General features: G+C 40.7%; 1 protein-coding gene across 1 annotated transcript; it reads left to right on the top strand.

The window, feature by feature from the left end:
* The first annotated feature begins 713 nt into the window (after positions 1 to 713).
* paxbp1 (PAX3 and PAX7 binding protein 1) lies at positions 714 to 11,651 on the top strand. The gene is made up of 18 exons (XM_032533308.1): positions 714 to 1,218; positions 1,483 to 1,602; positions 2,250 to 2,462; positions 3,253 to 3,474; positions 3,581 to 3,681; positions 3,876 to 4,099; positions 4,471 to 4,660; positions 5,929 to 6,052; positions 6,838 to 6,940; positions 7,279 to 7,394; positions 7,569 to 7,768; positions 7,859 to 8,006; positions 8,110 to 8,231; positions 8,354 to 8,430; positions 8,537 to 8,603; positions 8,903 to 9,049; positions 9,761 to 9,915; positions 10,837 to 11,651. The coding sequence occupies exons 1-18, from the start codon at positions 894 to 896 to the stop codon at positions 10,955 to 10,957; spliced, it is 2,775 nt and encodes a 924-aa protein (XP_032389199.1). The 5' UTR covers positions 714 to 893; the 3' UTR covers positions 10,958 to 11,651.
* The last annotated feature ends 143 nt before the right edge of the window (positions 11,652 to 11,794 follow it).

Genomic DNA, 11,794 nt, shown 5'->3' with positions numbered 1-11,794 from the left:
AGTAATTAAAATGATACTCTCACTTCCAGTGCAAAATTGGCACTTCCTAAAGTTCTATGTCATTAAAAATTAAAAAAGGGGACATTCTGCATAGCCTGACAAACACAAATTAACTTTGAACGTTTTATTGAGATTACATTAGACCTACTGGAAAATGTCATTTTGGGCTGATTTGACCATGGCTGTCAAAGTCAACCCCATAAAAATGCTTTTTAAATAAAGGTATTATTATGTGTTACAGTGTCACTCTTGAGTACAAAAGCTGTGTTCTGAAGGTACATACGAATTTAGTGTGTTTTACTGAAAAATCTAAAATCTCTCAACTGTATTATGAGTGTTACGAGTTGTCACAGTGATTGCAATAGCTCAGACACAAATGCAGAAAACTGGATTTTTTTTGTGTGCTTAGGCTTACATGTGGCAAACAAACTACAGAATAAGTGTCTTGCAGGATATTTTTTTTTTTTTTTACTGTAATCTCCAATAAAGCACTAATTGATATCATTAAGACATATTGAAAGTTTTATAAATATATGATGGGGAATTGCACGGTCTAGTGTTGAAGGTCCTGTGGCGGTTGTTTTAAATAAAGGGGCCAGACTGGGCACATGCGATTTTAGGGGTACCAGATTCACTGCACATGAATGAGGTGGTGGAGGGGAGGGGGGGCACGTCACCGATGCGTCTCTGTACCACATTTGACCAGCTGAGGGCAGAGTTATGCCGGTGATGCATGTGCTCAGCTTCAGATTTTAAAGAAGAAGAAGAAACGCACTCTGTGACAGAAAATGGCTGACTGGCAGTGTGGAAAAGAATTCCTTCTGCTCCGAGCACAATTTTGAGGAGTCCTACGTTAGATAATGCATTTTTGCTTTTAGCAAAAAGAATACATAATGTTTAAAAAGGCGAAACGAGCTAACTTTCGAAGGAGGAATGAGTCCGACGAGGACGAACAGGAGGAGAGTCGGCAGCCGCCGCCAGCGGCGCCGATATCGTTCGGGCCTGCCGTGGAGGAAATCCCGTTTATGGAGACTTCGAGTTACAGCGTTACTGGGACTCCTAGCACCGCGGATAACTATCACAGCAACGGCTTTCAGCCTACCGTGAACAGTGTAAGACCTGTCAAAAAAGAAAAGAAAGGCAAAGAAACCGCCTTCGTAGCGGCTACGGTTCCTGGACCCACGAAAGCCAGTTTGTTGAGTTTCGTCGATGACGAAGGTAAGCTATTTTAGTAAACCAATGCTAAGTTAGCTTACCGGTTAGCTAAAAAAAAGCGTGTTGTCCTGACAGGTTTATTTAGCTAACGTTAGACTTTTTGTTTCTGCTTAGGATACATAGAGTTAATTGTATTTGTAGTTGCCACCATTACAGATAGTTAAGTACCTTTCGTGCTTTTTTGTCCGGGAATGATTTCTATGATCCCCGGTTGGTGTGCATGGTTAACTCACCGCTCACTTTATCGCATGGCCTGTTTGTAAACAGAAGGATCCGAAGTGTTCAGAGTGAAGAAATCCAATCATAGCAAGAAGATTGTCAAACAGCTGAAGAAAGAATACAAGGAGGATTTGGAGAAGACTGGAGTCAAACAGGACATCAAATCAGGTGGGATGCCCCTCGTCATTGCGATACATCTGCCGTCTCCGCTGTCACATACCTATCTGACTTTGCAGCCGCAACGTTTATCACCAAATATGACACCACATGACGCTGAGTCGATTTTTATCATTATAGTTTTGCTAAAATGCACTTAAACAGTGAAAATAGACCCTATCTTAGCAAATAAGCGGAACCTTGAGGGCAAAATGTCACATGTAGTTGCACCACAAGATGAGGTTAGATTTCTGACTGAGGTGATCGTAATTTAACAGTTATTAAAGTTAATGCCACTTTCGGTAGACGTTATGAATTGAACATGTTTGCATCTAGCAAAAACTATCAGCATATTGCATTACCATCTATAGGGAAGATGGTACATCACATTTTTAGCCAGCATTTTTGTCTCCCAAATTAAATCTATTTTCTAAGGTTTAATTTTTGAACTTGAAGACATTTAATATTATCGGCAAATATACCTTTTTGCTCCATGGAACATGGCACAGTACACTGAATCTTGTTTTACATGTACAATGACAATAAAGGTATTCATATCAGCCAAACCAAAGTATCAGCTAAATGGCTATAATGTAAATAGATGTTTGGAAAGTCTTTTATCCTCTTGCCGCAACTTTCTCTGCATCTGGATTTTCTAGATGTTGCACCTCAGCCTGTGGTTTCAATCAAAGAGGAAGTGACTAGCAGAGCTGGTAGTGAACAGGGGGAAGAGGAAATGGAGGTGGACAGTGTTGATGAGCAGGAGGAAGATGCAAAGAGTCAAGGTGGCCAGACACAAGGTCAAGTCTCCAAGAGCAACAACACTGCAGCAACATTCAACACGCTTTCCTCCCTCAGCAGCCTAAGACCAGGTAGCACACACACACACACACACACACACACACACACACACACACACACTCAATCACACACACACACACACACTCACTCACTCAAATTTAAATGTTTGTTCATTGTTTCAACTATCATCACTGGCACAGCCAGCAGTCTTAACAGCCCAAACACACCAGGGTGTGTAGCACAGCTATTTTTACTTCAGCGCCCATGTTATCCAATTGGTCTGCTAATACCGGGGGTGTAGCGTCCGCCCGTGCGCTGCAGCGATACTTTTGGCGTCTCCTCCTATTTAATTTACAAAAATAAAACACATTCAAAATAAAACCCCTAGGTTCAAGGTGAATTTTTTTTTTTGATTTTTTTTTTTTTGCTGTTTTGACTTCTCACAGCAAAACACGCTATCAGGGGCACACTTAGAGAGAGAGAGAGAGAGACACACACACACACACACTCACACACAAAGTCACATACCTACAATTACCACAGTTTTCTTATTGGGGAGAGAGAGAGCCGGGAGGAAGGATCGCTTTGTGACCGGCGCATAGAAATACGTCCGGGATGAATGGCCAGGCCCACAAACTGGCACGTATCTACACTGCGTGCCACTTACACCCTATTTACATACAGGATCAGAATCACTTAAATGCTGTGCTACAAAATCACCAGTTAACAGCTCGGCAACAAATCAACAAATTGTTAAACAGTACAACAAACGGTTGGTAACAAGCAAAACCGAAAAGAATAATTAACACTCACACAGTAACATAAGTACTTAGATTGAGTCCTGTTTTTCTCTCACTCTAGGGGAGATTCCCGATGCAGCATTTATCCATGCAGCCAGAAAGCGCCGGCAACTAGCTAGAGAGCTGGGGGGTGAAACCCCTCTGGTTGAGACAGAGACTCCCAAGAAACGAATGGTACGAGAAGACCAAGATGCCAGCGACGATGAAGATGAGGAAGAGAAGAGGATCCGCTTTAGCGGTGTCAAGAACAAGAGCCAGAGACAAAAGATCGCTGAGGAGATAGGTACTATAAGAAAATGGTGCACTGACCGTTTATTCAATATACTGTATACTACTACTGTTTTCAATCAGTTCTCTCTAAGACAAGAACTTCCCTTTCACATGTACAGGTATTGAGGGTAGTGATGATGAGGCACTGGATACAGGTCAGGATGAGGAGGTGAGCCGTTGGGAGCAGGAGCAGATTAGGAAAGGAATCAGCATACCCCAGGTAAGCTGTGCTAAATCTCAGCTAAACAGCTGTAAAATACTGCTAAATAATGTTTTCCTCTGTTATATATCAATCCAAAAATATTGATAATGCAAATAACCATTAGTTGCATCCCTAATTAACTTGTAGTAGACAACAGCACAGTTAGTTGTCATATTAAAAGCATTATGTGTTTTTCTTGTTTCTAATGACAGGTCCAAAGCAGCCAGCCAGAGGACAACACAGTCTACTACCAGAACAGCTACGAGAGCCAGCCCTATGGCTCTTCCTATACCATGCCATTTACCTACAGCACTGTGGCCCTGCAGACTGCCAAGCCAACTGGCCGAGCAGATAATGGCTCTGTTCACTACGGGACCCCTATTTGTAATCTTACCCCTGTATCCATTGATCTGGTAAAGAAACGCCTGAAGGATAGGTAGGTTCAGTGAAATGCCGCAACATCTAATATAAGTCTTCAGCTCAGCTGCTGCCATCTTTGTGAGCTGTGATCCTGAGGACACAGGAAAGCTATGCCCAGATGTGAGGGCCAGGGAGGGAGTTTGGGGGTCTGCTGAGGGTTCCATTAGTCCTCACCCTAATTACTTCACTACAAAGGAGTGCTTTGTTTTAGCTGTTTCTGTCTTGTTAATCATGTTTTCATGATGCTTCTGTTTATTTGATGGGTGCACGCTAACGCGATTTCTGCTTTGTTTGTATGTCAGTAATTAAGATTAGCGATTAGACTAGCTTTGTTTGTCTTCAAACTGTAAGTCATCATTACTCTTTCCCTGTATGTCGTTTCTGTAGGCTCAGCCAAATGTGTGCAGGCTACGACTCAAACGCCAGGCGCTACAAACAGATCAAAGAAGACCTAGCTGCCTCTGAGAACGCCATACAGCAGCTGGAGGGCTCATCCAATGACAATGCAGAACAATATAAATTCTTGCAAGAGATGCGAGGGTATGTTGGAGACTTGCTTGAGTGTTTCAGTGAAAAGGTAAGGGAGAATTTATCTGCTGTCTGATTTAGCTGTTTTTTGTTTTGTGTCTGTGTGATCTTTAACCACTCTATGTACTGTATGTGTACGGATATTCATCTAATAAGAAATCTACATTGTGAAACATTAAGTGAGAGTCATGAAAAGCCTAGTTTTTAGTGCTGTTTTCAGAAAGTATTATTGACGCTAATTAACAGTGCTGAAAAGCCACAATCCATGTCTGTCCCAGTTGCTTCACAACTGCCCTAATTATACTCAGAACTATAACTTTGATCTATTATCTCAGCAACATACTTTTGCAAAATATTTTAGTATATATATCATAATATATCATAATTACTCTAGTAATTTTCAACTACTTCATAAAATCATTAATTTATACTGATCATTACATACAAAAGGAAACAAAGTTAGTAAAGTGTAAGATGAGTTGGAACTGCAAGAGAACCTGATGTAGTGGCGTAGCCAACTATAAACCCAAGTGTCTGATCTTACCAAAGTTCATCAGTCCAATTTGTTAGAACATAATTAAATGTCTCTGACACAAACTATATTTGTCTTAGATACTTGCTTATTTAATCAATCAATGCTATTTGCCACATGAAATCGTATTGAGGTACAATTCCAGTGAAATGTAATCTAAATGCATGTCTGAACAGAATAATTCAGTCTTGTTCCTGCAGCAGCAGAGCAGCAACTACGTGGAACACGGCCTGCCAGCTATTGCCACACTAATGTTTCTCATTTCTTATTTGTTTATTTAATACAGGGACAGTGCATATTAATGGACATTTCTGTCAATACTCCAGAGTTATCCATAAGGCTATTTTTCATCTGCAGTCCCTAGACAGATGTCTGTTTTAACCCTATTAGGTAAAGGGAACAGGACACTTACCTACCATTATCAGTATTACTTAGTAAGGAGTGAATGCCGTTTAACCATCAGGACTGGAACTGTATATTGATAATGTCGGGTAAAAACCTTCAACTCTACAATTTTACTACAATTTTGTGGTTTTAATGCATTTAACTTGGTTTGTCAATACTTAAGCCTAAACCATTGACTAAACGTCCGTAGTGTTCGAGCTTTCCTTCAAGGAAACGTGATATTTTAGAGAGATTACGTTTTCACCCGACACTAGTGATATTTTGGGTCCAGTTTTATATTGCCCATCATGCTCCTCCTGTCCCTCCAGCAAGACATCCCTGTGACTCGGAGCCCTGCTTTTATTTGAGTCAGAGGTCACAGAAGACATCATATCTTTCAGGTGCCTGCTGTCCTGGAGCTGGAGGCTGCCATGCACCAGTTACTAAGGCAACGGGCCTCACGACTTGTCCAGAGAAGACAGGATGATATTAAAGATGAATCGTCGGAGTTTGCAAGCCTTTCAAGTCAGTCCATCTTGAAGGTTTTTATGATTTATTTGAACGGCCTCGTTAGTTCTCTGTGTGTGTGTGTGTGTGTGTGTGTGTGTGTACGCGCGTGTGTGTCACATTCTTGTTTCCCACAACCCCATTTATGTTTCCCTCATGAGTGTGGTTATGGTTAATTGAGATGCGAATTTTGAGTGAGTGAGCATGTACGTATATGAGAACTGTTTTTTTTTTTTTTTTTTGGAGGAGCTGTTTCGGCTACTTTTTATTGGCCGAGTCTCACAGTCAGCTGAGTGGTTGTAACTCAGCTGTATTGAGTCACTAAGTAAAGATAAAAACCTATCTGTTAGTGACTTGTCATCCGTCACTTTCACTGTTACCTGTAGGAAGTGGCAGCCAGGTAAGTCCCTAGAAAAGTGACTGAAACCAGAATCAATTGTAACAAATAGTGTGTGTGTGTGTGTGTGTGTGTGTGTGTGTGTGTGTGTGTGTGTGTGTGTGTGTGTGTGTGTGTGTGTGTGTGTGTGTGTGTGTGTGTGTGTGTGTGTGTGTGTGTGTGTGTGTGTGTGTGTGTGTGTGAATTAGGTCAATATTGTAATTTTATTCATAGGTTTAAAATACTACTTTTGTCCATCACTTGCCTATCATCTAAAAAAAATGTAATGTAAGGATTTTAGATTATTCTAAATTTGAGTACTCTTTGGTTGTGTGAGATGATGAGGGCCCAGTATAAGAATTAGAAGGATTATGGGTTGTTTTAGCGATTTCAATGCTGGTTCTAACATGGCTCCTGTCTCTTTCAGATAAAGCTGTCATGGCTCCTAATCTGGACTCGTTTGGTCGAGACCGCACAGCATACCAAGAGAACAGTCGTCAGAGGAGGATAGCAGAAAGAGAAGCACGACGGTATGAAGCTCAGTCGTACTCTCAAACATGTTTTCAGGATTTGTAGGCTGAATCTATGCTAAGTGTTTCCAGGCTAATGGCACAGGCTCTATTGTCCAGGTAGGCTGTTTTTGTGCTTGCCTCAGACCACAAATTGCCAAAACCCGTGCCTGAGCTTTCTGCTTTTTCTGCACTTTTATTCACAAAAATAAAGCCTTGATTGTATCTTGTATTGTAAAGCATAGATTTGTCATGCAAGTGATCTGAATTTGAGGTAGTTATTTTAGTGCCAAGTTGGTTACAGATTATCATAAATTCTGTCTTTGGTTTTCATTGTCTGCCTTTGTGGTTGGGTGCAGAACTCGGAGGCGACAAGCTAGAGAACAGAATGGAAAGAGGGCTGAGCATAAAGAAGGCCTATCATCGGATGATGAGGAGACCTCTACTGACATCACCAGCTTCAACATGGAGAGAGGTACATCAAGAATTAGCAGCAAAAATGACACTATCAACCCTAATGAGGAGAATTGGCAAATTTGTTGATTTAATGTGACTTATCGCAGACATAACACACAGTCCTCATCATGGTCAGTCAGTCTGTCTGTCTGTCTGTAGCTCATGCCTAAATAAAGCTTTTCATCCCATCCAGATCGTATCATGAGGGAATGCAAGAAAGTATTTGAAGATGTGGTGGAGGACTTTCATTCTCTTGACTGCATCAAATCCCATTTTGAAGTGTGGAGGAGAGAATATGCCAACTGCTACAGAGATGCTTACATAGGCCTGTGTCTGCCCAAACTCTTTAACCCTTTAGTCCGTCTGCAGCTGATTACATGGAACCCTCTTGAGGTAAGGCGTGTGTTTTTAGTGTAACACTTTTATTTTTATTTTTTTAAATGAGGGGTGAATTCTGAAATCCACTTTTTTTTCTCTGGCCAGGCTCAGTGTGCAAATTTTGAGTACATGCTCTGGTTTGAGTCGCTGTTGTTTTACGGCTTTGAGGAGCACAGCGCGTTGCAGAGGGGAGATGGGGACATCAGCTTGCTGCCTGCTATTGTGGAGAAGGTCATCCTCTCCAAACTGACAGGTAGAATAACCCGCACAGATGCACCCAGCATACTGAGATTTGCTTGGCATAATAATACAGGCCAGTACCAAATATCTCATGTGTATGTATTGGTTTGCTTCAGTGTTGGCAGAGCAAGTGTGGGACCCGCTGTCAAACAGTCAGACAGCCATGCTGGTGGGCTTCATTCACAGAATAATGAAAGGTTACCCTACTGTGCTGCATGGGGACAACCGATACACACAGGTACTGTCCACTCTCTTACTACCTACATAAATATATTGTACTACAGTTGCAAAATAGATGACTTTGTCTCTTGTGGTACAATTATGGTCTTAATTACTTTTTTATTTAATTTTTTCTGTTAGGAACTTTTGAAAACAATTGTCTTGAGGATCAGGCGGACTCTGGATGAAGATGTCTTCCTTCCACTCTACCCCAAGAAGTATGTTACACAATTGTTAACTTTAGAAAAATTCCAGTTTGCATTTCTTTAGTCAATATTTTAAAACTTGATAACTGATTAAACGCATGCTTTTGCTTTTGTTAAGTGTGTTGGAGAACAAGAATAGTGGTCCTTACTTATTCTACCAGAGGCAGTTCTGGTCTTGTGTGAAGGTATGTACAAAAGTGGAGTTAAGTATTTTTAGATTAATTAATCTATTCAAATACTAATCACACTGACAGTTACCTTCAAATGAAGGTCCTGAATGATTGTTGGAAATTACACCACATACAGAAAGGATGTGTGAAAGGTTTCTACAGTACCAGACAAGTATAAATGCTTTCAGTCTATAACTGTTTGTGTGTTCTTGATGTAGTTTGTACACTAACCACTGATTGCAACATTTACTTCTGTGGCAGCTAAAGGAACTACTGGGATATTGACATTATATGCTGTCGTGTTTCTGTCCTAGCTGCTGGGCAACATCCTGCAGTGGGAAGCTATTTTATCCAGTTCCTGTCTGAAGGATCTGGCATTAGACAGCACTCTGAATAGATACATCCTATCTGCACTGCAGACCACGGATACTGGGGAGGACAATATTCCAAAGTGCCAGAAGGTACAAGACGCACCAATTTGTTTTGTAATTTTATGCTTCATGTGTAAAAAGACCCAGCAGAGCTCATACAGTCAGAATGCTTGTGACTTGTTTTGAAATGATTAACAATTTACAACCATGAGAATACCATACATTTACAGTTACATTTATAGTGTTATGGCTCTGTTGTCAGAGAGCAACATCATTACAAACAGATAAATTGTACAAGAACCCCTCAACTTGGTCCGGAGTGGATATCCAGGGGGTGTCATGTTTAATTACAATTTGAAATGGTATGCACAGATTGCATGAGGTCCATTTGATTATATAAAGCAGCCCACACTGTTGGCACATTTTCAAATATTTGAGTCCTGATTCCATGGTTTCAAGATTATTCCGGAGACAACTTATTGTATTGAATAGTACATGATGTGCCTATCCAGTCTAAAAATAATAGTTGATTGTTTTAGCCGCTTGAGCAATGGAAACTCAGGCTATTCTCCTGGATCCGACAGTTTAATGAAAGGTGCCAATATTTTAAAATACAAGCCTGTCAACCCAGGCCAACGTGATTGGCTGAACTCCACCTTCCTGTGCCTTTTTACAGCTTGCAGCCTTAACTTGACAAACACACTTGCTGTTGGGGCGCAGGTGGTCAAGCGTCGGTTCGTTATGACTCACTAAACAGGGAGTCTCAGAGCTACTGTTTACTCTTTCTTTGACCTTTTTCAGGTGGTAGAGTGTTTGCCTGTGCACTGGTTCTCTGGACTGAAAGGCCAGCAGACGTTGCCTCAGTTGGAGCCGTTCTGTCGCTTCCTCACCCACATGGCCAACTCATTGCACCGCAACAGTTTGGGCGGCTCTGATGTGGAGCGGCGCACTGCCAAGTAAGAGGCTCTGCTACACTCTGCATATACAGTTAAATTGTCTAGAATTGGGAACTTGAATTCAGTTATAGCTTTATCTGCTGGAATTTTATGGAAGGTGCGTTTCGAAGGATATAATAAAATATTGCACTGCCAGTGCTGTTTTGTCAAATGACATAACAATTTACTAATTAGTGTTCTTAGATGACTCTCTTGTTCACTACCATGTAATGCTCTGGGTTTTGTCCATAAAGACCACAGTCATATCAGGGTTCCAGACTAACGTTTTGCCTTGGTTGCACTGGTGCGCCAAACGTTTTTTATTTAGATGCACCAGCACAAATTATAGGTGCACCCACATTTTTCCTTGGGGTGCTGTTAACGGCACAATTTCAGGGTCACCTTTTTATCACGCTCATATACATTCATATATATTATGTAAAGGATTTTAAACAAGAATAAGGTGTAGGTAGATACTATTTTTTTATTTGAAACACAATTATACTGTATGTAAAAATATTTTTAAAAAGTCAAAGTGTTATCGTGGGGTTCCCACGCCCACTGGATAGGAAAAGCTAGCTTGAATAGAATAGTTATTATTTTAGCACTGTATGTCTACTAGAGGACACGTTGACTGTTAGTAAGTTAATTTTGGCTATGTGGTAGCAAGCTACCTTCAAACGAAATACTGCATAGCTCTCTGATTTATCTACATTCCACTATAACACAAGTTTTATACTGTCAAAATATTTTAGGGTAAGAAATATATTTTTCTTTGTTTTGTTGGTAGTGCATCCCACCACACAGCAGCTTTTTAGGCATTTTTCTGTTATTTGCAAGCAGACGGAATAGTATCCGAAATGTTTTCCCCTCCGGTGTGGGCAGGATTTAAATGTGCTCCGTCTCTATACTGCTTCTTACATAACATATATCTGCCAACAGGGACCAAATCAAAGAGGTTGTGAAGATGTTGGGCCAAATGAATGCCCTGGACCACATCATCACTGTGGCAGCCGAGCATGGCATTAAAGACATCAAGCCCCTTTTGGAACCCAAGTCGTAGAGAAGGATATGGCAACTGCAACTTTTCATTCATCTTTGTCATGTTCAGCACATTTGAAGCCATGGGGGTCACTAAGTTGGAGTCCTAAAAAAGTGTCCATTAATAGATTTGAAATAAAACTCAACTGTTGCTACCTTAACTAAAAAGAGAAAGTAAAAAACCTTGGTGTAAATATTGTGAATAATGTATAGAAAGGTGGGCTCATATGCTCAACACAAGACTGATGCTGAAATGAGGCCTTGTGTTAGCTCAAAAAGCCCTCTCTGTTATACTACAGGCTGACAATATTTTAAATGCATAATTTATTAAGAGTACAGTTGTTGACATGGGTTACTGGCATATGTTTGGAAATTATCTGGTCTCTAAATTGACACCATCTTAAATCTGGCATAACCACCTTATTTCTCTCACATGCTCTACTTTTCCGTGTGTGCCAAAATAACTTTCTATTTGGCTAAAAGGTAGAAATTGCACACTGGCAAAGACTGACAACCAACTTGTCTCCCAGAACACTGTAGGGCAGTTGATATTGTCGTTGTTCTTTGATCTCCCACTTCACCCTACAGTTCTCCTGTGTCACGTGGACTGCCCTGATCACCCTACTACAGCTGTAGTAGGGTGATCTACTTTGTATTTGTAAGACTTTTGGTTTAGCATTGTATTTGCCTGTGAATAAAATATGCATTTGAGTGAAGCACTGTCTTGTTGCAATTAAGTGAAAACTTTGGCTCATTATGTGGCATTTATCCATTTTTGTACATAATCTGACCATAAAAGGGGCAATTTAAAATGATGTCAAGTTACATGTAACATTTTTTAATGGAGCAGCGGGGACAC

Source organism: Etheostoma spectabile, chromosome 13, assembly GCF_008692095.1.
Source record: "Etheostoma spectabile isolate EspeVRDwgs_2016 chromosome 13, UIUC_Espe_1.0, whole genome shotgun sequence".
In the NCBI taxonomy this organism is placed as follows: Eukaryota; Metazoa; Chordata; class Actinopteri; order Perciformes; family Percidae; genus Etheostoma; species Etheostoma spectabile.
Note: the sequence above shows the minus strand (reverse complement) of the source record. Positions and strands in the feature narration are given on the sequence as shown.